Genomic DNA, 26,378 nt, shown 5'->3' with positions numbered 1-26,378 from the left:
CCTGGTTTGCTGGAGTCACTCCCCTGAGCCTTCTCTGGCTGCCGGGCAAGTGGCGCAGACCAGCCCAGAGCTCCAGTGGGGACAGGGCCAGTTTGCCTGGTGCGCGGAGCTCAGCGCACAGCTGGTGCTCAGTAAATGCCTGTGTGATCACTAGGCCTGGAGTGCACATGGTGCGTTGGAGGAGCAGGTTTGGGGAAAAATCACCCAGTTGGCGTGGCCCCTCCAGCCCCCACCCCAGCCTCCACGCACTTTCCATCTGAAGAGAGGTGCAGGCAAGACTGTTCACGCCTCTGTCCTTGACGCCAGTCCTTCCCATGCAGGAGAGAGCTGTCAGTCACTCTCACGTTAGTATGAGTGAGCTCGGTCAAGAGGGGAGACTTGTGTGAAAGCCGCCCAACAATGCTGTTGGTGGCCCCTCTGCCAGGGAGGCTGGGAAGGTTGCAGCTGCACAGGGGTCGGGGCTCTCCTGCCCAGCCCCTCCGCACTGCCCCCACCAGCACTGCCTGCCGGGGGCGACAGACAGCGAGGCAGAGGGATCCTGGCCGCCTGTCCTAGGAGCTGAGAACAGCGAGTCTGCGGCCCTGCTCCTGACCCAGTTTCCCTCCAGCCACCGGCAGACAGTCTCCTTTGCAGAATTTTGCAGACGTGGGTGGAAACTGACGTGAGGCTCCTGGCTTCTGTCCGCATCTGGAGCTGTGCCATTGTCAAGCCCCAGCCGGGCAGGCTCCCTGCCCCCACAGCGACCCCGTGACCTGGCAGTAGTCTCAGCAGCTGGGAAGGCTAGCCCGACAGACGTCTAGATTTCAGCTCAGAGCGCTCAGTGGGCCGCTGCCCCCTTCCCACCACCAGTCTCCTTTTGCCCACAGGGGCGGGAGTGAGACCCACAGGTGCCCGCAGGCCAGGGTCTCTCCCAGTTCTGAGCTGCATGGACCTGTGCAGCCTCGGAGTAGAATAGGAGCCCCCATACACCGTACCCAGGACAGCACCCTGGAGCTTCGGGACACCGGGATGAATCAGAGAGGGTGGGACAGGGCTGGGGGCGGGGCACCACTGGATACGGGTGGGGGGTGGTGGAGTCAGACGCCCCTCATTCCCGGGGTGTGGACTAAGCCAGCCTCCAGCCGCGCCTGGGAGGGGCCATCCCAGGATGAGAGGACAGAGTGGGCCCTGCAGAGACCAGACAACCCGGGCCAGGGGCCCCTTGGAACGCAGGCTGGTTCCCAGGGAGCCCGCAGGGCTCGCTCCCGCCGGCGACGTGCAGTGCTCAGGGCGCTGCTGCGGGGCCGGCCGCCCGGCCTGAGGCTGGCTGACCTGCAGTGCTGACCGCTGTGCCCCCTCCCTGCGGTGCCCCCTCCCTGCGGTGCCCCCTCCCTGCGGTGCCCCTGCGTCGGGGGCGCTACAGCTGTGATTACATGTCTCTGTCCCGGGGCTGAGCCACAGGGGCGTCCGAGGAGGTGTTTGTTGTCGCCTGTGAATCAGGCGCTCATGAGGAAAGTGGCTGCTGGCGAGGCAGACAAATTAGGGCCTTGGGGCTGCCACATGCGGCCACCAGCAGTTCTGGGCCAGGGCCGCCCCCGCCCCGCCACACAGCCACACACTCAGCCACCCCACCAGCTGCACCCAGGACCCAGACAGCACACACACCAACAACCACACAGACACACACAGAGCCACCAACAGACACACACACAACAGCCCACACACACAGAGCCACCCCACCACCACACACAACCACACACAGACACACCACACATACACACACAGAGCCGCACACAGAGCCACCAACAGACACATACACAGAGCCACCTCCCCACCACACACAGACACACCACACATACAACCACACACAGGCACACAAACACAATCACGCACACACACAGCCACCCACCCACACACAACCACACACAGACACACACACATAACCACACACTGGCACATACAACCACCCATAGGCACACAAACACTATCACACACAACCATAGACACACACAACCACCCCCACAAACAACCACAATCACCCACAGACACACAAACACAACCACACACACAAAACCACACACACACACAAATACAGACATGCACACAACCACACACACAACCACCCACAGATGTACACACATACAACTACATGCAGACATACACAGCAACCACATACAGGAACACAAACACAACTACACACAAAACCACAGACACACACAGCCACAGACATGCACACAACCACCCACAGAAACACACACACACACACAACTGCCCAAGGCACACAAACACAACCACATACACAAAACCACACACAGCCACCCATAGAAACACACACAACCAGACACACACACAAACCACTCACAGACACACAGCCACTCAGACACACATACAACCATAGACACATACAACCACACACACACACACACACAACCACCCACAGACACAAAATCACCCACAGACACACACAACCACCCACAGAAACACACAACCACCCACAGACACACATAACCACCCACAGACACACAAACACAACCACACACACAAAGCCACAGACATGCACACGACCACCCACAGACACACAGACTACATGCAGACACATACAATAACCACACATAGGCGCACAAACACAACCACGTACACAAAACTACACACATAGCCACAGCCACACACATAACCGCAGCACAGAGACCTGCAGGTGCCCTCGTGGAGTCACACCCCGACAACCACAGCCTCCTCCAACCCACACTGGAGGCCGCGGCCCTGCTGGACCAACGAGGCCGGCAGGGCAGGGCAAGGAGAAGGCAGGCCTGGACTGACTCCCACCTTCCTGTGCCCAGGGGCCACCAAGGACATGGGCAAGATGCTTGGGGGTGACGAGGAGAAGGACCCTGATGCCGCCAAGAAGGAGGAGGAGCGGCAGGAGGCGCTGCGGCAGGAGGAGGAGGAGCGCAAGGCTAAGTATGCCAAGATGGAGGCAGAGCGTGAGGCCATGCGGCAGGGCATCCGCGACAAGGTGGGCGCGGCGGCGCGCTCTGGCGCCATACCCCTGCGTGGATGGGGGACGGGGACGGGGGGCGGGGACGGGCTGGGGGGTGCTGCCTGCGGGAGGGCTGAGTGAAGCCTGGCTGGGCCGCCGCCCCTCCTCCTCCGAGGCTCACAGAACTGACCTCAGGGAGGGACCCCCAGGGAGGAGGGTGGGCGGGTGAGGCGTGCACATCTGCACACACTCACTGGGCCTGGGGCTTACCCTGCCGCCTGAGTCCTTCTGGCCCCAATGGCAGGGGCTGGACCCCATCCTCCCAGGATCCTGGGCTGGGGTGCTGGCTTCTGTAGGACAAGCTCCCGTGGCTGCCCCCAGGACTGCCCCCACGGACTTAGAGGGCAGGCCCTTCTGGAGAGGAGGGGCAGGGCAGCCAGGGGCTGCCCCACGGGCAGGCTGCAGGTGGGTGAATCATCCTGGGCTGGAGGATGCCCCTGACCACGCCCGGGTGGGCCTCAGGCCCCTGAGGTGAACGACAGGGTGTTGGGGGCAGGTCTGTGGCTGTGTGGGCTGGCTGGGGGTGGGTTGGGAGCTGGAGGCCATCTTTCCAGAACCCTCTGGCACCTTCCTCTGTATGCAGGGCATGAGCACATACCCGGAAGGGACCCAAGGCCAGAGCAGGGGCAGACATGGGAGGCTGTCAGCTACGGGCCCCAGGGGCCTGTCCACTGCCCACCCTCAGGTGCCCACCCAGCTCGTGGGTCAGAAGGGCAGGCATGCGGCGGCTGCTCCTGCCTCCTTCAGGGTGGGCCGGCCTGCGGGCCAGGTGGAGAAGGAAGGGCCCTCCCCAGGGCCCCACGATGTCCTGAACCACGTGGCCTCCCACGGTCCACAGCATTCTGGGCCTTGCGCACCACTCTTGGCCCCACACGGGCCAGGCCCCTCCACCCAGAGACCCGGGGGGTGCTCAGTTTGGGGGTGCTGCCTCAGTTCTGTCCTGCCCCCACCCTGACACTCCCGTCTCTGGGCCCTGGGGGAAGTGTTTCCAGACACTGTGGATGAAGCCTGTGGGAGGGGCTGGGCGCGGGCAGAGGGGTCCTCCAGAGGGCGTCTCCACAGTCCCCAGCCCCTCCTGCCTGCCCGGTTCGCGGGCCTCTGCCTGACGCAGAAGCTGCGGTGAGGACAGGTGGGCGCCTGCAGGTCTCTGGGCCCACCGGGGCCCCACGTTGATGGGGGCGGGGGTGCACCTTGGTGTCCATCACTGGTCACTGGACACCTTTCTGGGCAGAAAGTTCAAGTTGACTGTGCTGGAGCAGCAGCTCATGAGACCCTCACCCCCAGGACCAGCCTCAAGACTTTCAGAGCTGTTTGGGGAAAAGCCAGGAAGAGCACACAGATGGCAGAGAGGGAGGCAGCCATGGGCGGGGAGGGGCCAGAAGGCAGAGAGACGCCCACTCAGGCTGCCTTTAATAGGAAGTCCCTTCTGCCCCTCCCCTCCTCAGACCGTCCAGTGGCCCCATCTCCTGAGGCTCCAGCCCCAGGGGCATGGGGACACTGCCCCTCAGGGCTCCCACTGCCCCAGGGCCTTTGCTTGGCTGCTCTCCTGGGGGCTCCCTGAGGCTCCACCTCCCTGTCCCCTCCGCACTCCTCCCCTGCCTTACTCTGCTCTGCACCTGCCTTCATCTGGGAGCATGGCTGTGCCCTCAGTTGTGTCCAACTCTGTGACCCCGCCAGGCTCCTCTCTCCATGGGATTCTCCAGGCAAGAATACCAGGGTGGGCTGCCGTTTCCTCCTCCAGGGATCCTCCCTACCCGGGGATCAACCTCAGTCTCCTGTGTCCTCCTGCTTTGGCAGGCAGATTCTTTACCACTGAGCCACCCGAGAAGCCAGCCTTCATCTGACACACGCTTTTCACTGGTTTGCTGTTCACTGTCCATCCCCTGCAGGGAGGGCAGGACTCTGACTGCACTTGGCCCTTGTACGCTGAGCAAACGAGTGAGTGAGCGAACGAGTGAGTGAACAGGCATCAGCTCCAGTGTCCTTTTCTTCCTCAGGGAACCGAGTGGGACTTACAAGTCACAAAGTGAGTCCCAGTGAAAATGGAGGGTGTGTCCCCACCCTGAGGGCAGCTCCACGGGAGGCCAGGGGACAGGGTGACCCTCACCACCCCCACCCTCAGGACCCCAGCTTCCAGGGCGACCACACGGAAGGCTGCAGCCTTTGGCAGAGCCCCAAGGCCCCCTAGCCTGGTGCTCCGGGGTTCGCTTGGCCAGTGGTCCTGCTTCCCCAGACGAGCATCACCCCCATCTGGACCCCCTTGGGTGGGCTGAGTGCCTTTGCTTCTGAACTGCCTCCACAGACCCCAGGCTGCTTCTGGACCCTGGCAGTCCCCAGACCCACTGTGGCTCCATCAGCCACAGTGGCCGGTCTCCCTGCTGGGCCCAGGCCTCCTTCCTGGGCACGTCCAGGGTCTGGTCTCACTCGCCCATGGAGCACGATGGTGTCGGCTGAGTTCAGCTGCTGGGGCAGGAGTCAGAGCCGGGCCCCACCCCATGCAGGGGCTGGGGCCGCAGTTTTCTTACCGGCCCAAGCACAGCTTCTGTGGTCAGAGGATTAGGCGGGACTAGGGGGCCGGGGCTTGGTCCTGGGGCGGCAGCCTGTAGGGAAGGTGTGGTGTGTTGGGGAGCATACCAACACACGCAGCTGAGTCTGACAGGTGGGAGCCAGGCCTGGGGGTGTGCAGGGGAGACAGGCTGATGGTGAGCACCCCCATTCACGGGTCGGAGGCAGCTCAGGGTCTGATGCACTCTGGATATTAGAGCCCCAAATCCCCAGGTCCTCACAGCCTCGGTGCTGGTCCTCCAAGGAGCCTCCAGCTCAACAGAGGAGCCCGCCTTGCCCCCAAGACCCCAGAGGTGGACAGCGCAGCCGTGGGAGGACAGGCTGCCCCGGCCACCCAGGGTGGTGGCCACCACTGCCCTCTCTCCCCAGACGTCCTGACCATGAGCTCAGCGCCTGGAGCCCCCTACCCACCAACGAAGCCCCCCATCACGTCGCCCGGCCCTGCCTGGTCCCCCATGGCTACAGAGCTCTACTCTACCTGGCCTTCCAAGGCGACCCCCTCCCGCCCTCCTGCTCCCCACAGGTGGGACCCCTGACCTTTAGGGGTGGCTCCCCCAATGGCCCTCGCTGGCCCCCAGGCCCCAGACCCACTTCCTGCTGCCCCTTCCTGGTGTCTGGGGTGGGGTGCCCCGTGGGATGCCCTATGCCCCCACCCCCAACCTCATGAGATTGATCAAGGAGGAGGGTGGGGGTCCCTCACACGGAGGCCGAGGGGTCAGGCCAGGCCATGTGCCCAGGCTCCCTGGGAGACCTCATCTGCATTCGGGGCTCCTGCCTCTGCAGGCTGGTGGGCGGTGCCTCCCCCGACCCGACCCCGCGCGTGATGACGTCATGACGCACTGCGCGGGTCCAGGTCGGGGGAGACTGGCCCGCCTGTGTCATCTGGTCCCCGCTTCCTGGTCTGCACCCCCGCCTTCTGGTTTACACCGCACCCACGTTCAGCGACTCTGAGCCAGAACCACCCTCCAGCAAGCGCTGGGCTGGCGGGTCCTAGTCGACCCGCCCCCATGGCCCAGGTTTGTGCTGAGAAGAACAGGTGTAGGCACATCGCTGACTTTCACCGTTAGGGAGCACCGCTTTGCCCAGGGCGCTGGCAGCCTGGGCTCCCTCCGGGCCTCAGTGGTACTGTCTCAGTGGTTGAGGAGGATGGGGGGAGGGGGTTGAGGTGGGGGGACTGGGGTGGGGTTTCAGACAGGCGCTCAGCCAGGCCACATCAAAGCCAGGCTCTGGGAGCGACCCCAAAGAGTAAGGTGGCCCTCAGGTTTGCCCAGAGTGGCTTAGGCTCAGAATGGCTTGGGGCCCGGGGTCTCCTTCCGGGACCCCAGAGGGGACAACCGTGACACAGGGCCCTCCCTGACCCCCTGCCTGACCGTGTGTTCCTGGCCTTACGCGCGTGTCCCCTTGTCACCCGCCTTTTCCGCCAGCACCACGTGTTCCCCCGAGCGTGTGTGTGCACCTTGGCTGAGTGTGTGGGGGGCTTTGGCCACCATGGCCTCCTGGGTCCAGTGCACAGACCTGCACCCCAGTTGGGGACAGACGTCCTGTGGCTGCAGGAACTGCTGGGCTCTGTGCCTCTGGCTGGAGGGAAGCTCTCTCCGGTCTGACCTCATTCCTGGCGGTGTGTCTCTCCACCCTGTGCGTCCCTCCCCCTGAGTCAGGGCACCGGCCTCTGTGGTGACCCAGGAAGAGGGCTGTGCCCCTTGGAGTGGCTGCAGTCTGGCTGGCTCCTCGACTCTGCCCTGGGCTGAGCTGGCGTCCGTGCTCAGTGGGGAGGCCCCTCTTGGTCAGTTGCCCTGAGCCCTCCCCCCACCCCGGAGATCCTTCCCAAGCTCCTGACTCGTCCAGGGTGCAGAGGGGCCTTCAGACCACTAGGGCCCCTGCTGAGGAGGGTGGCCAGACCCCTTACCCCTCCTTCCTCAGTGCCTAGGGGCCCCACGCTGTGGTCTGGTCACTGCGGCCAGGAGCTCGGATTCCTCCTCTTAGATTCTGCTGAAGAGCCCTTGCCCCCACCCTCGCCTGAAGCCCCCACAACCTCGAGGGAGGAGATGGGTGCAGAACAAGCTGGGGAGTGGGACACAGCCACCCCCCTAATCTGGAAGCAGAGCGAAGGGTCTTCTTGGAGGACCAGGGTGCCCCCTGCACTGCCGGCAGCACCAGCGACAGGCACCGCTTCCTTCAGGGGGGCTGGTGAGGAGGGAGGAGCAGGCCTGGGGACCCTTCCCGGGGCCAGCAGCCCTGTGCGCTGTGCTTCCCGGCACTCGCTCTTCGCCAGCATCAAAGCCTCTGCTTCCAGACATTCCGTGTTGTGTAACCCAGGACCTCAGACCTGACCAAGGGGCACCCCCTCCCCAGCTCGGGTGGGTCCTGAACTCTGTCCCCAACCCATCAGGCCAGCGTGGCCCCACCTGGTCCCACCAGTCCTAAGGCAGGAAGTCTTCCCTTGGTCTCGTGGCCTTCTGACCACAGGCTTCAGGGCTTTTTGGTCCAGGAGGGCTGCTGAGGGTGCTGAGGGGCCTTTGGGTGAGGTGTTAGTCTTGTAGAGATTAATTTTCTTGGTTCTGGAGGCTAGAAGTCCCAAATCAAGATGTTGGTAGGACTGTTCTCCCTCTGCAACCTGTAGGTGAGAATCCCCTCTTCTAGTTTCTGGGGGCTTCTGGCATTGTTTGTGTCCTTGGCTGGTGGCAAGGTGGTTCCCAAGCCTTTACATTTTCTTTTTCTACTCTGCGTGTCCTTTTCTTTTACAAAGAAGCTCTGGATTTAGAGCGCAGGGAGGTCTTCTTTCTGTTCTTACCTTAATTACACCTGCAGAGACCCTGTTTCCAAACAAGGTCACATGCTGAGGTTCCAGGTGACATGAATTTGGGGGGACTCCTTTCAGTCAGAGGGGAGATTTTGGAAAGGGTTGGGGACAGAGAGAGACGCAGGAAACCAGAACTGGGGGCGCTCAGCGGTGCCCGGGGGCGTTGCTGAGGGCACACCTAGGTAGGGCTCGAGGACACCCACCTGGAAGTGACTGCGGGACCCGGGGCGTGCAGAGTGCCCCGCCGGGGGCCGGGGCTTCTTGGCGGCAGCCGAGGATGCTTGGCATAAAAGTGTGGCTTCACGTCACCGGACGGAGGATCTGGGCCCCGTGGGGCAGGGCTGACACCGCCCGCGTCCCCGGGAGGCGGGGCCGCGGGAGGGCGGGGCCCGGGCCGGAGGGTGGGCTCGCCCCGTCAGGCACCCTCCCCGGCGGGGCGGGGTCGGGGCCCGCGCGCTGACCCGCCGCCCTCCCCGCAGTACGGCATCAAGAAGAAGGAGGAGCGCGAGGCCGAGGCCCAGGCCGCCCTGGAGGCCAACTCGGAGGGCAGCCTGACGAGGCCCAAGAAGGCCATCCCGCCGGGCTGCGGGGACGCGGCGGAGGAGGAGGACGAGAGCATCCTGGACACGGTCATCAAGTACCTGCCTGGGCCGCTGCAGGACATTTTCAGGAAGTAGCGCCCGGGCTGAACAGCAGCCCGCCCCGCGCCCACCCCGGTCCCGCCCTCCGCGAGGCCCCCGAAGAGCCGCCGGGAGCAGAGCGCAGCCCCCCACGCTGATATAAGCCATAGCCCTAGGTCCATCCGCCCCGTTGCCCACCTCGCGCCTCGGGAGCCTCCGCCCACCTCGCAGCCCACCCGCTCCCAGAACCGCCCCCGCCACCGAGGGAGGCGCGCCCGGCCCCCCACGGCTGCTGCCTTCTGTGCCGGAGACCTCGGAGGGGACAGCCCCCTGCTCTTCGGGCAGCGGGTGGACTGGACTCGCCCCCAGACCCCGGAAGCCCTTCTCGCTCCGCCCCTCACCGCCCACCCAGCAGGGCCCACGGCCAGGGCCACCGAAAGGGTCCGCGTTGGTGGATGCCTGTCGAGCCCAACTCAGGAGCACAGCCATAGTAGGGGATGCGGTTGTGAGCCGGGGCGGGGGTGGGCGTCGGTGACGAGCCGCAGGGGCCTGGGGCTCCCCCGCAGGGTTCGGCCGGGACGCCCCTCCTAAGGTCCCCACCCTCACGCTCGGGTTGCTGAACCTGCCTGACCTGGTGGCCTGGCCGCCACCGCTCTCCATGTTCACCCTTATCTTCATCCACCCGTCTGTCCCGGCCGCCGCCTCTGGAAGGCTAAGCTTCGGGGCCGGTTCTCGCGAAGGGAGGCAAAGCAATAGGCTTGGGAGGACCCTCTCTGACCTCTCTCCCCTCCACCGCCCCACTCCAGAGTCTGCGGGCCCAGCGAACCCATCCCTTTCTCTGGCCGGCGCCTCCTGTCCCTCCGAGGCTGCTGGGGGTGGGGGTGCCTGCAGCCTCTGAACACCCGCACCTCCACTCAGAACCGGGAGGCGGCCCGGAGCCCGGGGGCCGAGCGCTGCGCGCCGGCCGGAGTGTGTGGCCCGGAAGACTAGCCCCGACCCTCAGCCGCCTCCGCCCTGCAGGCCCTCGAAGGGGCGTCCCAGCCGCCAGCCCAGCCGGCTCCCCAGAAGCGGCCGTGGGCCTCCCAGCGCTCCCCCGCCCCCCCTTGTTTAATTTGCATCACAATATGTTGAATCTCAGGTAAATGAGGTCTTCTGTCTGTGAGGAGTTTTATCTTGACAGAAAGCTTGTCACCTGGGTCCCCAGGGCCCTTTCTGTCCGCATAAATTTTCATCGTGTCCAGTGTCCGGGCCAGGGGCGCGGCCCTCCCCCGCTCCTTAGAGAAGCCATATGACTAGACTGCAATACTGACCCCTGGCCCCTGGAGCCCTTTGTCCCCCGCCGTCCACCCTGCGCCCCGACCCCTCCGGGTTCCTCGTCTTTTTTTAATGCCTGTTTCCACACTTTAAAAAGCCAGCTCTGAGCGGACTGGGCGTCGTCTGGTAGAAACTCGCATCCCATCCTCAGCGCCTGGGGCGCCCCAGCGCCGAGCTTAGTATAGACGTGGACGTCCTCTGTCCGTCTGTCCCGACGCCTGCGCCTCCTCCTGCATGTCGGGGCCGCTGCCTGTGTTCTCTCCGGATGGAATCACAGCCAATAAACTCCACACAGTGATTTCACGTCTTTGGCCATTGCCTCTGGAGTCCATTCCCTGGGAGGCGATGGGGGCGGGGTCCTGGCAGGAGGGCAGAGCCCGGCCCGCTGCCGTGCTTCCTTTGGACTCTGCTGCTTGACCCCGTGCCCTGCCAGATGGGAGCACCTTTTCCTTTCGCCGAGGCCAAGGCAGGGGCTCCTGCTGCCCCGGACACACACATCCGACCCTTTCTCCCTGAGGTCCTCCCGGCCAGGGTCGTCTCCACCTGAAATGCAGCCCGTCCCTCAGTGGCCCCCACCCCAGGCCTCTCCTGCACCGCACACCCTGGGCTGCGGGCCCAGGTATCTCCGTGCTGGCCACACCTTGGGCCCAGTGAGAGGCCTCTGCGTCCTGTCTGTAGAGGCTGAGGCCTGACGAGATGCCTGCGGGAACTGCTGGCTCTGAGCCTGACCCCGAGATGCTGTGGCCACTTGTGTCTCCAGAGTGGCCCTGTTTGACATCCATACCTGGGCCTTCTATCCAGGAGGAGGGTACCTGTGACCCTCCTCACACTGCTGGGTGATGAGAATGCATGGGTGCCTTCCAGCAAAATCCGCCCAGTCTCAGCAAAAGAAATGCCACACTTTCCCCTCCCCACCTGTCCCCCACCCACCCAGTCCTGTTCCCCTCCCCACCCAGCTGTACCCAGAATACTGTCCGGGACCCACTGCCCCTTTGCCTCTACCTCAGAATGGGGACAGAAGCCTTTGTAGCCAGTTCTGGCTTTGGGATTTGCAAGCCACCATCCCCAGCATGGCTGGTCTCAGTAGGGCACCCCAAAGTGCCCCCACCATTAGCCTCCATTCCCCCACCTCTACCCTCCTCCCCCTACCTCCAACCTGGCCTGGACTCGCCTCAGTCCTAAGCAATGACTCAGATGTGCTGGTCACCTGAATTGCCTTCCCTGGGAACCCCAGGCAGCCCTTCCCCAGTGCCTGGTGGGGCAGACCCCTTAGTCCTCTCCCTGAGGACTTCCGGGAGAGGCACTTGCTCACTCCAGGTTGCTGAGCCCCTTTGATGTGCAGAGCTCTTCTAGGGCCTGGGGAAAGTGGAGGTCCTTCCTCCCTGGACTGATTGTTCCAATGGCAGGAGACAAACAATGAATACATAGGTGGTGAGGTCTTTCTGAGGAAATTGAGTAGGATAAGGGGCAGAGAGGATGGTGAGAGTGGTTATTTCACCTCTAGGGAGGTGAGGTGTGCAGACAGACCCCAAGGAAGAGAGGAGGAGCCCTATGGGACCCAGGCAGGAACAGCAGTGCCAGGGCCCCGAGTCAGGAGCTGGCTGAACATTTCAGAGTGGCCATGGGAACTCTGGCTGACCGTGGCCTTGCCCCTGGGCTTGCTTTAGGACCACACTGCCTCTTCTGGAGTCCCTTTCCTTTCAGGACATTTAGCTCTGTTTTGACAAAGCAGAGCACACTTTGATACCTGCCCCTCCAGAGCTGTCCACTCTGCAGGCAGCCAGCCCCGGGCAGCGCTCTGCTTGGATTTGCTGTCTCTCCTCGCAGGCGCCCTGCATCGGAGAGCTGTTTGAGTCACCAGCCACTTAACTATCAAGGCTGTCAGGGCACATTTTTAAAGATCTGGCAATTAAGGACCATTTTGTCTAGTTGTGCTAATCCTCAGCTAGACGATCCTGCTGTCCACAGTCGCAGCCAGCGGGGCTCAGTGAACCCTGGGTCTGGGCCACCTGTCCACTCGATTTGGAATCTGCTGCACTCCTGCCTCAGGCGGTTCCTGTCAAGTCTGAAAGGAGGGGTAGCCTCTGGGGTGAAGGCTGGGTCCTTGGAGCCGGACTCGCACTTGGCCGAGGGGCCGGGGTTGAGGGGTCAAACCGAGGGGGCAGGTTTGGGCAGAACTCGGGGCGGTGGTCGGGATGGGAGAGGGGTGAGAGTCAGGGTGGGCCGGGCTGGAGGAGGGATGCGAGACACCGGGCTGCGGGGCCGAGCCGGAAGCGGGACTGGGGATGGGCTCGGGCTGCGTCAGTGCCTCGCCAGTGTCGGTCAACATCTACGCGGTCCGGAGGGTGGAAGGGTCTCAAGGCAGGAACCCAGAGCCGCTTGAACTGGTGCGGAGTCCAGGCGCCTGGGCCCCGCCCTTCCCCTCTGCCCCGCCCCTCCCCTCCCCTTCCCTCCATAGGCCCCGCCCCGCCCCTCCCGCCCCTCCCCGCCCCGCCCCGCCCCACTCTTCGGCCCCACCCCTCCTCGCCCCCTGGCTGTCCTGAGCCAATCAGCGAGTGCCGGGTAAGGCCGCTGCGATTGGCTCCGAGAGGGTCACGTGCCAGAAGCCTGGCTAATCCGAGCCCCCGAAACGAGAAAGCCGGAAGGGCGGCCCGCGGCAGGTCGGGGCCGCTACTTGGGCTCGGCACCCGGGATCGCTCTCTGGGCCGGGCTGAGCCGGAGTGAAGAGCGGAACTTCCGTGTCCCACGGACCGCCTGTTGAAGGGCGGGCAGCGGGGTCCAGGCGGGGCGCTGACTCAGGGCCCAGGAATTCCGGCGCTGGAGAGACACGCCCGGCCTGGCCCGCACAGCTTGTCCAGGGACCGACGGCAGAGCATCTCCACCCTAGCCCCGGGAGCTGAAGCGGCTCTCGGTGGACTCATCCCTCCTGCGCACCGGCCCTGCTCCCTAAATTGACCGCCCTCCGCCCAGGTGAGGGTGTAGGGCCCGGTGGTCCCACGCTGGATAAGCGGAGGTCTGTACTTGTCTGGCTACAGTCCAAAGGGTCGCAAAAGAGTCGGTAAAGCGACTTAGCACGTACTTAAGGACAGAGCCCTTGGGGAAGGACCACAAAATGGTCCCTGCGGCACCGTGGGAGCCGGAGGTGGAGCTGAGGAGGAGGCTTGGGGGTGCCCGAGCCTCCGGTGGCAGTGCTGGCCAGTTGGTGGGTCAGCACTCTGTCTCCTGATGCTTGGGGAAGAACCAGAGCCCCAGGCACCTAGAACCCTTGCTGTCCCATCACTTGTCCCGGAGGGTGAAGCCTGCTGGGATTCTGGAGCCCCCGCTCGGGGCTGATCATCAGCCTCCAGGCCCCGCTGGTGCCCAGAGTGACTTTTCTCAGCCCCAGAGGAGGAGGCATGGGAGTTGAAGTTGAGTTTGATTTCTGCAAAATAAACACTGTTTCTTGCATGCTTGAGTGAGTGCATTGAGGTTTATGCTGTGGAGAGGGCAAAGGTCTATGCCAGGAAAGAGAAGGGCCTGGCCTGGCTGGGGAAAGGCCTGGAGACCGGGATGGGACAGGGTGAGACCTTGGCAGCAGCCCCTGGCTGCCGCCCTGCTGCCAGAGGAGACCCGGGGCTGGGGGAGATCTGGGCACACTCCTGCCATTCCTTCTCCCTGGCACTCTTCAAAGGGCCCAGTGTTAAGATGGCTTCTTGGAAAGACAAATCCTAATGGGTTGTTGACTGGCCTTTGAGCCCAGCCCAAAGCACTGACCCTTAATCTACTTCAGTCTGCAGCTTCTACTGGCAGCTGAGTGGAACTGCTCCAACAAGAGCTCATCCACAAGGAGGGCCCTGGGCCCTGTGTCCAGGCAGTCAAACCCCTGATCCTCTCAAAGGAATCCTAGACTCTAGGGTCAGTCAGCCAGAAGTCGGCCTCTATCCACACATATCCACCAGGCCCTGACCGTGGGCCCCAAGAAAGGTGGGACATGCCCCATCACAACTCCCGGCCCCTCCCTCAGCCACTCAGGACTGGGGCCATGCCTGGCTGGAACTCCAGGCTCAGATAGGAGATTGACACTCCTCACAGGTCTCTCTCCTACAACTAATTCTCATATAGTGAGTGGCGATAAAGTTCAGTGAGTAAGCACAGTTCACCAATCCGGAGGAATTTGCTGGTGGCTGGGACAGGAAATGTACAAGATGAGCCTGGAAACGAGGAAATGCTCCAGGATGACGGGCAGGAGCAAGGGGCTTGGCCACCACTGACTCAGCCCCAAACCCAGATCAGTGTGAACAAATAAGTTGTGCTGGAGTATAAGCGTCGAGTCCACACTGGGGTATGTGATTTAGCATGTAAGTGTGGGGAAGACGCAACTCCTGTGCAGATGGGTCCAAACAGGAGGTGGAGCAAACGCCCTACTCTTCTGGTGTGGGCTCCACACAGCGACGTTCTGCCGAAGGACACAGAATGGAATACCACGTGGGGAAGCCGGACAGACTACCACCTCCAGGGGCTCCAGATCCCAGGGCCTCCAGGTCACGATGGGTCATGTTGGTTGCAGGCGCCCATGATGTGAGGAGAGAGGAAGCCTACTTCTGGGGTCCTCCTCCCCCAGTACACATCCCCAGTCTAACCCTGAAGAAAACATTAGACTAACCGCATTTGAGGAATGATGCTCAAGCTGAAACTCCAGTACTTTGGCCACCTCATGTGAAGAGTTGACTCATTGGAAAAGATTCTGATGCTGGGAGGGATTGGGGACAAGAGGAGAAGGGGACGGCAGAGGATGAGATGGCTGGATGGCATCACTGACTCGATGGACATGAGTCTGAGTGAACTCCGGGAGTTGGTGATGGACAGGGAGGCCTGGCGTGCTGCGATTCATGGGGTCGCAAAGAGTCGGACTCGACTGAGCGACTGATCTGATCTGATTTGAGGGCCAGTCTACAAAATACCTGACCAGCATTCCTCCAAACCGTCAAAGTCATCAAAAACAAGAAATGTCTGAGGAACTGTCATAGCCCAGAGGAGCCTAAGGGGACATGCTGACTAATGTGATGTTGTGATGGGCAGGACCCTGAGGTGCCTTGCTGGGACAGAGCTCCCCACCCCCGCCCTGCCCATGTCCTCTGCCTGCCTCTTGTGTGTAGAAAAACTTCAGCCTCTGAACCCTTCCCTGAGTTCCAAAGAATACATTTAATTAGAGAAGTGAGAAAATGTGGAAACAAAAATAGTCAAGCAAGACAAAGTAATAATAGTTTAGCCATTAAACAAAGTCAAGTATCTAGTTCGTTCTCAAGAGCTGTGATACTATTCTGAGCTATGTCCTTGAGCTGTCTTGCTGATACTGAAACCACGGAGACACCAGACCAGTTGGAATCAGAAGATTATGTTGATTTCCGATTATCTTACCATTAACCAATCAGAAGAATGTCCACCAGCAGATCAAGAGCCCAACGACCCTTCTCCCTCACCCTGTCTTCAAAAACCCTTTCCCAAAAAGCTTTAGGGAGATCAGGCCTTCTAAGCATCAGCGGCCCTGGACTCCTTGCTTTGTTGTTCAGTCGCTCAGTCCTGACTGACTCTGCAGCCCCATGGACTGTAGCACGCCAGGCTTCCCTGTCCATCACCAACTCCCGGAGTTTACCCAAGCTCATGTCCATTGAGTCAGTGATGCCATCCAACCATCTCATCCTCTGTCATTCCCTTCTCCTTCTGCCTTCTATCTGCCAGCATCAGGGTCTTTTCCGATGAATCAGTTCTTCGCATCAGTTGGCCAAAGTATTGGAGTTTCACCTTCAGCATCAGTCCTTCCAATGAATATTCAGGACTGATTTCCTTTAGGATGGACTAGCTGGATCTCCTTGCAGTCCAAGGGGCTCTCAAGAGTCTTCCCCAGCACAATAGTTCAAAGGCATCAATTCTTTGGCACTCAGCTTTCTTTATAGTCCAACTCTCACATCCATGGAGAATGAAATGGCAACCCACTCCAGTATTCTTGCCTGAAGAATCCCAAGGACAGAGGAGCCTGTGGGGCTACAGTCCATGGGGTTGCAAAGAGTCGGATGCAACTGAGTGATAAACTCACATCCATACATGACTACTGAAAAAACCGTAGCCTTGACTAGATGGAACTTTGTTGGCAAAGTAATGTCCTGCTTTTTAATATGCTTTCTAGGTTGGTCATAACTTTTTGTCCAAGGAGCAACAGTCTTTTAATTTCATGGCTGCAGTCACCATTCACAGTGATTTTGGAGCCCCCCCCAAAATAAAGTTTGTCACTGTTTCTATTGTTTCCCCATCTATTTGCCATGAAGTGATGGGACCAGAGGCCATGATCTAAGTTTTTTGAATGTTGAGGTTTAAGCCAAATTTTTCACTCTCCTCTTTGACTTTCATCAATAGGCTCTTTAGTTCTTCTTTGCTTTCTGCCGTAAGGGTGGTGTCGCCTGCATATCTGAGGTTATTGATATTTCTCCCAGCAATCTTGATTTCAGCTTGTGCTTCATCCAGCCCAGCGTTTATCATGATATACTCTGCATATAAGTTAAATAAGCCGGGTGACAATATACAGGCTTGACATACTCCTTTCCCAATTTGGAACCAGTCTGTTGTTCAATGTCCAGTTCTAACTGTTGCTTCCTGACCTGCATACAGATTGCTCAAGAGGCAGATAAGGTGGTCTGGTATTCCCATCTCTTGAAGAATTTTCCACAGTTTGTTGTGATCCACACAGCATTAGTCGTTTCAATGAATATTCAGGATTGATTTCCTTTAGGATGCACTGGTTTGATCTCCTTGCTGTCCAAGGGACTCTGCAAGAGTCTTTTCCAGTACCACAGTTCAAAAGCATCCATTCTTTGGTGCTCAGCATTGCAATAAGTTCTGCACTTTGCTTCAGCACCACCTGGTGTCAGTAAACTGGTTTTACTGTGTGCAGGTGAGTGGACCCAGGTTTGGCTCCGTAAAAATATCCTGGATAAGATCCTGGAACAGAAAGCCATCAAGGAAAACGGCTAAGGAAATCTGAACCCAGAATGGACTTTAGTACCAGACAGTGGAAGATGTTTACAAGTGGGGAGCCTAGGGGTGGAGTGTAGGGAGCACTGCATTAGCCTCATAATTTTCCTGTAAATCTAAATCTGCTCTAAAAGGTTACTTTAAAAAGGTATAATCCAATTCAGTTAACACTAATCCCAGCCCTTTACTGAAAGACCCAGGAGAGGGAAGTTCGGGTTCAGCCCAGAGCCAGCTCACATGACCGCAGAGCCTCAGCCACGTGTCAGTGCCAGGCGCCTTCCCAGCCGAGTCGCCTCTCTCCCTACTGCCGCTATGCAAGGGACCATGTGACCAGGAGGCTCTGGAGCTGTGGCCTTGGGGGCGATGCTGCCCCTGCTCCACCCCATGGGGTGAATTGGGCTGGGTGGCCTGAGGCCATCCCAGTCAGAGCAGGTTCATCTGATGGCTCTAGCCCATCTGGCTCCTGCCCAGCTCCTGCCAACCTCTCAGGCCACTGAGATGTTCATGGTCCTCGAAAGCCCAACAGTCTTCCTGCCCGATGCAGAAGAGAAAGCAAACCAGCCTCAGAGACAGGGAGAAAGCAGAGCCTCGCCTGTGTCTCAGCTGGAAGCCAGTTCCCAACAGACCTGGCCGAAGAGGAGCTAAATGGGGGTGGAGGGGCAGCCATGCTACAAACAAGCAGACACAGGAACTGTGGCCCTGAGCCTCCCCGGAAGAAAAATAAGAAACACAACAGTGAACAGGAATTCATTCACTATCAAAGGCTGTGGGAAAGCATTTCACACATCTCTTCAGTACAAGTAGAACACAGAACAAGCAGCTGAAATCAGGAAAAGATACAGAAGATTCAAACAGTGTAGTCAGAAACCTTGGCCTCCTGGACATACACAACTTTGCACTCAACTGAAACTACAAACGTGTACTTTTCAAGTTCCATGAATATTTATGAACGTTAACCACTGACTAGGTCACAGAACTGGTCCCAACAAGTCATGGAACTGCCATAGAACAGAACACGCGAGAGAACTCCCTGGCAGCCAGTGGTCAGGGTCAGGGTTAGAGCCTTCACTGTCAGAGGCCCTCAGACTGGGGCAGCGGGGAGACTAGGGGGGACTAAGATCCCATAACTGCCCAGTGTGACCAAAAAACCCACCAAAAACCACATGGTCTCGCCTCAGGGCACCTGGTATAATATTGAAAATAGAGAATCAGAAACCTCCATGTTTGGAAAATAAACCTCTAAATTATCCATAGGACAGCTGAGCTCAGTTTAGTCCAGTCACTCAGTCCTGTCCAACTCTCTGTGACCCCATGGACTGCAGCACACCAGGCCTCCCTGTTCATTACCAGCTCCCAGAGCTTGCTCAAACTCATGTCCATCAAGTCAGTGATACTATCCAACCATCTCATCCTCTGTTGTCCCCTTCTCCTCCTGCTGGTGGCCAAGGTATTGGAGTTTCAACTTCAGCATCAGTTCTTCCAATGAATATTCAGGACTGATTTCCTTCAGGATTGACTGGTTTGATCTCCTTGCAGTCCAAGGGACTCTCAAGAGTCCTTTTGAAACACAGTTCAAAAGCATCAATTCTTTGGGGCTCAGCTTTCTTTATTGTGCAAATTTCGCATCCACACATGACCACTGGAAAAACCATAGCTTTGACTAGACGGACCTTTGCTGGCAAAGTAATGTCTGCTTTTTAATATGCTGTCTAGGTTTGTCATAGCTTTCCTTCCAAGGAGCACGCACCTTTTAAATTCATGGCTGCAGTCACCATCTGCAGTGATTTTGGACCTGAAAAAAATAAAGTCTGTCACTGTTTCCACTGTTTCCCCATCTATTTGCCATGAAGTGATGGGACCAGAGGCCATGATCTTAGTTTTCTGAATGTTAAGTTACAAGCCAACTTTTCATTCTCCTCTTTCACCTTCATCAAGAGGCTCTTTAGTTCTTCTTTGCTTTCTGCCATAAGGGTGGTGTCATCTGCATACCTAAGTTATTGATATTTCTCCTGGCAATCTTGATTCCAGCTTGTGCTTCACCCAGCATTTTGCATGATATACTCTGCATATAAGTTAAATAAGCAGGGTGACAACATACAGCCTTGACATATTCCTTTCCCTATTTGGAACCAGTCTGTTGTTCTATGCCCAGTTCTAACTGTTACTTCTTGACCTGCATACAGATTTCTCAGGAGGCAGGTAAGGTGATCTGGTATTCTCATCTTTGAAGAATTTTCCACATTTTGTTGTGATCTACACAGTCAAAGGCTTTGGCATAGTCAATGAAGCAGAAGTAGATGTTTTTCTGGAACTCTCTTGCTTTTTCTATGATCCAATGGATGTTGGCAATTTGACCCCTGGTTCCTCTGCCTTTTCTAAATCCAGCTTGAACATCAGGAAGTTCACGGTTCACATATTGCTGAAGCCTGGCTTGGAGAATTTTGAACATTACTTTGCTAGCATGTGAGATGAGTGCAATTGTGCAGTAGTTTGAGCATTCTTTGCCATTGTCTTTCTTTGGGATTGGAATGAAAACTGACCTTTTCCAGTCCTGTGGCCACTGCTGAGTGTTCCAAATTTGCTGGCATATTGAGTGCAGCACTTTCACAGCATCATCTTTCAGGATTTGAAAAAGCTCAGGTGGAATTCCATCACCTCCACTAGCTTTGTTCATAGTGATGCTTCCTAAGACCCACTTGACTTCACATTCCCAGGATGTCTGGCTCTAGGTGACTGATCACACCATCGTGGTTATCTGGGTCATGAAGATCTTTTTTGGACAGTTCTGTGTATTCTTGCCACCTCTTCTTAATCTCTTCTGCTTCTGTTAGGTCCATACTGTTTGTCCTTTACTGTGCCCATTTTTGCATGAAATGCCTCCTTGGTATCTCTAATTTTCTTGAAGAGATCTCTAGTCTTTCCAATTCTATTGTTTTCCTCTATTTCTTTGCATTGATCACTGAGGAAGGCTTTCTTATCTCTCATTGCTATTCTTCGGAACTCTGCATTCAAATGGGAATATCTTTCCTTTTCTCCTTTGCCTTTAGCTTCTCTTCTTTTCTCAGCTATTTGTAAGGCCTCCTCAGACAGCCATTTTGCCTTTTTGCGTTCCATTTTCTTGGGGATGGCCTCGATCTCTGCCTCCTGTACAATGTCATGAATATCCGTCCACAGTTCTTCACACACTCTATCAGATCTAATCCCTTGAATTTGTCACTTCCACTGCATAAGCCTAAGGGATTTGATTTAGGTCATACCTGAATGGTCTAGTGGTTTTCCCTACTTTCTTCAATTTAAGTCTGAATTTGGCAATAAGGAGTTCATGGTCTGAGCCACAGTCAGCTCCTGGTCTTGTTTTTGCTGACTGTATAGAGCTTCTCCATCTTTGGCTGCAAAGAATATAGTCAATCTGATTTGGGTGTTGACCATCTGGTGATGTCCATGTGTACAGCCATCTCTTTTGTTGTTGGAAGAGGGTGTTTGATATGACCAGTGCATTCTCTTGGCAAAACTCTGTTAGCCTTCGCCCTGCTTCATTCTGTACTCCAAGGCCAAATTTGCCTGTTACTCAGGTATCTCTTGACTTCCTACTTTTTCATTCCAGTTCCCTATAATGAATAGCACATCTTTTTGGGATGTTAGTTCTAGAAGGTCTTGTAGGTCTTCATAGAACCGTTCAACTTCAGCTTCTTCAGCATTACTGTTTGGGGCATAGACTTGGATTACCGTGATATTGAATGGTTTGCTTTGGAAACGAACAGAGATCTTTCTGTCATTTTTGAGATTGCATCCAAGTACTGCATTTTCGCCTCTTTTGTTGACTATGAGGGACACTCCATTTCTTCTAAGGGATTCTTGCCCACAGTAGTAGATGTAATGGTCATCTGAGTTAAATCCACCCATTCCAGTCCATTTTAATTCACTGATTCCTATGATGTTCACGCTTTGCATCTCCTGTTTGAGCACTTCCAATTTACTTTGATTCATGGACCTAACATTCCAGAAAACTAAGATCATGGCATCTGGTCCCATCACTTCATGGCAAATAGATGGAGAAACAGGGAAAACAGTGTCAGACTTTATTTTTTTGGGCTCCAAAATCACTGCAGATGGTGATTGCAGCCATAAAATTAAAAGACGCTTACTCCTTGGGAGGAAAGTTATGACCAACCTAGACAGCATATTCAAAAGCAGAGACATTACTTTGCCAACAAGGGTCTGCCTAGTCAAGGCTATGGTTTTTCCTGTGGTCATGTATGGATGTGAGAGTTGGCCTGTGAAGAAAGCTGAGCACCGAAGAATTGATGCTTCTGAACTGTGGTGTTGGAGAGGACTCTTGAGTGTCCCTTGGGCTGCAAGGAGATCCAACCAGTCCATTCTAAAGGAGATCAGCCCTGGGATTTCTTTGGAAGGAATGATGCTAAAGCTGAAACTCCAGTACTTTGGCCACCTCATGCGAAGAGTCGACTCATTGGAAAAGACTCTGATGCTGGGAGGGATTGGGGGCAGGAGGAACGGGACGACAGAGGATTAGATGGCTGGATGGCATCACCAACTTGATGGATGTGTTTGAGTGAACTCCAGGAGTTGGTGATGGACAGGGAGGCCTGGCGTGCTGCAATTCATGGGGTTGCAAAGAGTCAGACACAACTGAGCGACTGAACTGAACATTCCGGGTTCCTATGCAATATTGCTCTTTATAGCATTGGACTTTACTTCCATCACTAGTCACATCCACAACTTTGGCTCCATCTCTTCATTCTTTCTGGAGTTATTTCTCCACTGTTCTCCAGTAGCATATTGGGCACCTACCGACCTGGGGAGTTCATCTTGCAGTGTCCTATATTTTTGTCTGGGTTTCATAGGACAGAGAAAACATTAAAAATAGTTGTGGGTTTTTTTGGTATGTATAAATTGGCTAAAAAACTGAAAGAATAGAATATAAATATGTATATATGACTCACCAATTGGTAGAAGAATAAGTGAAAAAAAAATCATGATTAATCTAACAGGGGATAGAACTGAGCGGGGAGAGAAGCAAGCAGAAGGTACAAAAAGGGGGCAGATCCAAGTCCAACATTCCCAGTTACATCAGCCGTCAGAGCAGGCGGCATGCGGCCCACGAGTCCCAGGACACTCGCTGGTTACTCTGGTCACCTCCCAGCTGCCTGCATCCGCTGCTCTGCAACCCTTTTTCCAGGTGACTCTGCTTCTGTGTGCAGCCAGAAATGCGAGAGCTGACGTCCCAGCACTGCAGCAGGGCTGGTGGGCCACCCCAGCTCCTTCCACCTGCAACCAGACAGGGAACTGCTGAGACCAGTGTGTCCCCAGTGTCCCAGGCCCCCACAGGAGTGACCTTGTCATGCTCCTGTGTGTCCTGCAGTCAAAATCCACCAGCGACTCCCTGCAGTGGAGTTAGTGCACTTCTGGTCACGGGGAGAGAAAACACACGATGGGAACACGACGTGCCTCTCGGTAAGCAGGGACTTCTAGGATTTGCGAGGAGTGGGAGACTGGGGTGGAAGGTTTGAGGAAGCGGGCTTTGCTCTCGGTTGGATGCTGTCAGGAGTTGGGTGGTCTTTCTGTGATGAGGCTTCTCAATGCATCTCACCTGGAGAGGAGAGGGCTAGAGGGAGTGAACACTGTGCTTGGTAAACACAGCCAGGATGTGGATGCTGGGTCATTGTGGTAGTTTATATTTTGTCTGCAAATTTTGGATGAGATTACTACGTTCTCTAAGTTTCTGTCTTGATACATCAGGGCGGCTCTGTCTGGCAACGTGTCAACGTGTCCTGCGAAATTGCTTGTTTGAAGGCGGACACCTGCACTGGGGGCGGGGCCAGCACCTGGGGGCGGGGCTGGCTCCTGGGGTTTGAGTCATGGTGGGGGTCGGGGCAGGGTGGAGGGCATGGGGGTGGCAGGATGAGAGCAGTCCAATTCCAGGGGAGAGGGTGAAGCTGGCTCCTGTGGCGGGGTCATTGCGGGGGTGGGGGGCAGCTGGACTCCCACGGCAGGGGAGGGGGTGCGGTGTGGAAGGCAGTGGAGGTGTCTCCTGGACTTAAGGGCTGCTTTCCTCTTTTTCACTGGCTGTCTTCCATCCCCCGAATTTCATCTCTACCTGGACCTAGAGGTCCCCGCACCTCCAAAAGAGGACTTGGATCCCAGCCTTTGTCTCTGGGGTGCCTTCTGGGGGAACTGTCCGTACCAAAAATGGACTGAGAAAGACCCTCAGGATGGGGTTGGAAGGGAGGGCTTCAGTTCAATACAGTTGAGTTGCTCAGTCGTGTCCAACTCTGCGACCACATGGGCTGCAGCACACCAGGCCTCCCTGTTCATCACCGACTCCCAGAGTTCAACTCAAACTCATGTCCATTGAGTTGATGATGCCACCCAACCATCTCATCCTCTGTCGTCCCCTTCTCCTGCACTCAATCTTTCCCAGCATCAGGGTCTTTTCCAGTGTCAGTTCTTCGCATCAAGTGGCCCAAGTATTTGAGCTTCAGCATCAGACCTCCCAACGAATATTCAGGACTAATTTCCTCTGGACTGACAGGTTTGATCTCCTTGCAGTCCAAGGGACTCTTAAGAGTCTTCTCCAGCACCACAGTTCAAAAGCATCAATTCTTTGGGGCTTAGCTTTCTTTATGGTCCAACTCTCACATCCATACATGACCACTGGAAAAGCCATAGTTTTTACTAGACGGACCTTTGTCGGCAAAGTAATGTCTCTACTTTTTAATATGCTGTCTAGGTTTGTCATAGCGTTTCTCCCAAGGAGCAAGCACCTTTTAATTTCATGGCTGCAGTCACCATTCGCTGTGATTTTGGAGCCCCCTCAAAACAAAGTCTGTCACTGTTTCCATTGTTTCTCCATCTAATTGCCTTGAAGTGATGGGACTGGATGCCATGATCCTAGCTTTTTGAATGTTGAGTTTTACGCCAGCTTTTTCACTCTTTCATTTTCATCAAGAGGTTCTTTAGTTCCTCTTTGCTTTCTGCCATAAAGGTGGTGTCATCCACATATTTGAGGTTGCTGACATTTCTCCTGGGAATATTGATTCCAGCTTGTGCTTCATCCAGCCTGGCACTTCGCATGATGTACTCTGCATATAAGTTAAATAAGCAGGATGACAAGATACAGCCTTGACGTACTCCTTTCCCAATTTTGAACCATTCTGTTGTTCCATGTCCAGTTCTAACTGTTGCTTTCTGACCTGCATACAAATTTCTCAAGAGGCAGGTAAAGTGGTCTGATATTCCCATCTTTTGAAGAATTTTCCATAGTTTGTTGTGATCCACACAGTCAAAGGCTTTGCCATAGTCAATGAAGCAGATGTTCTTCTGGAATTCTCTTGCTTTTTCTATGATCCAATGGATGTTGGCAATTTGATCTCTGGTTTCCTCTGGTTTCTCTGGTTTCAAATCCAGCTTGAACATCTTAAAGTTCTTGGTTCACATACTGTTGAAGCCTGGCTTGGAGAATTGTGAGCATTACTTTGCTAGTGTGTGAGATGACTGCAATTGTGTGGTACTTTGAACATTCTTTGGCATTGTCTTTGGGACTGGAATGAAAACAGACGGCTTACTCCTTTCTTAAAGTGAAAATATGACTCAGCAATCCTGCTTTGTAGAGAAATCTTACACCCACATGGAAATCTGTATGTGAAGTTCACAATCGTCAAACACTGAAAATACAAACGCCTTTCACCAGGTGAACTGGCAGACAAACTGTGGTTCACCCATGTCTCAGGAAAGGTAAAAGATGTGGCCACCTGGCAGCACGTGGAGGCAAGGAAGCCAGTCTCTAAAGTGATGTATATAATTCTACTTACACGACATTTTTGAGAAGGCAAAATTATAATGCTGGAGGTCAGTGGCTGCCAGGAGTTCCAGGGGGTGGTGAAAAAAGGGTTGGCACCAGGTCGTCTTTGGGGTGATGGAGCCACTCTGTGTCCTGACTGTCATGGTGGCTGCATGAATCCATATGTGTTAAAAATTCAAAAGCAGAACAGGAAGGTTACTGAAAAACTTTAACTTAAAAAATAAAATGGGAATCACATATTCCAGCCTGAAATGTCCAGTAAGCTTTAAAAGAAGGAAATTTCTTGACTTAATAACTGGTATTTATCAACCCCCCACAACAATTGTGCTTAAATGGCGATGTTAAGAACATCCCCACTTAAGTCGGGTTGCACAGCAGGTCTCTGCCCATTGATGTTCTTCTGGGTGAGGAGCAGTGGGACCGTGTGGTTCTGAGGCTGTCGCCGGGGTGGGCATCAAGGATGTCTACCAGTCACAGTCAGAACCGGCAGACTGAACACAAACACCTGTGTTTTCTCTACCCCACAATACCAGGTGCTCCCACCTCCCGGAGAAAATACATGAAATAAACCAAACGAGGAATGTGTGTGAACTGCATGAAGAAAACGTGGAAAAGCTTCTGCGAGACCCTGAAGGAAGTCTAAGCACATGAACGTGGCATGTTGTGGGCGAAAAGCCAACACGGACACAACAGGAGGAGGTGCTTTCCACGCCGGATGACAAACAGAACACACACCCTGAGATTCTGGCAGGCCCCAGGGGGCCCCTCACCCATGAGTATCGCTAAGCAAGTCCCTGAAATGAAATGAACCCTTGCAGGGGCCAACCGGGGTGCTGGGGGAGCAGGTGGACTAGACCAGCCACAGCTCCATGGGGAGCAGTCAGCCCCTCTTGGCTGCAATCTTGGGAAGGGGCAGGCTCTGCGCCCCTCCAGCTGCCTGGGTGTGGGGTCAGAGACAGACACGGGGCAGGAGGAGGTGAACTTGTAAAACCTGCAGAGCCTCAGGACCACATAGGAGCAGGAAGAGAAAGAAGTGTGGGTCCCTGGGACCCCTGACTCTCAGGAGCCCTGGCTGTCCCGGGACCACACCTCTCACCTCTCTGCAGAACCCCAGGGTCCCAGGACCACACCCTCCTTCCAGTGCCCTGGGGTTCCAGGATGCCCCTGCCCAAGCCTAGGGGTCCTACGACAGCAGACTATGAGCCGCAGAATCACCAGAAGTGCTTCCGAGAAGCT

At 56.2% G+C, this 26,378-nt stretch overlaps 1 protein-coding gene across 1 annotated transcript in view; it reads left to right on the top strand.

The window, feature by feature from the left end:
• Positions 1 to 10,618, top strand: part of CPLX1 (complexin 1) — a 43,609-nt gene extending 32,991 nt beyond the window's left edge. Inside the window, exons 3-4 of the mRNA XM_006040933.4 lie at positions 2,817 to 2,992; positions 8,861 to 10,618. Coding sequence (XP_006040995.2) covers positions 2,817 to 2,992; positions 8,861 to 9,058 — 374 coding nt within the window. The 3' untranslated portion in view covers positions 9,059 to 10,618. The remainder of the gene's footprint in view (positions 1 to 2,816; positions 2,993 to 8,860) is intronic.
• The last annotated feature ends 15,760 nt before the right edge of the window (positions 10,619 to 26,378 follow it).

Source organism: Bubalus bubalis, chromosome 7 (genome assembly GCF_019923935.1).
Source record: "Bubalus bubalis isolate 160015118507 breed Murrah chromosome 7, NDDB_SH_1, whole genome shotgun sequence".
Classification (NCBI taxonomy): domain Eukaryota; kingdom Metazoa; phylum Chordata; class Mammalia; order Artiodactyla; family Bovidae; genus Bubalus; species Bubalus bubalis.
The sequence above is the reverse complement of the archived record's forward strand: the minus strand, read 5'-3'. Positions and strand labels throughout refer to the sequence as shown.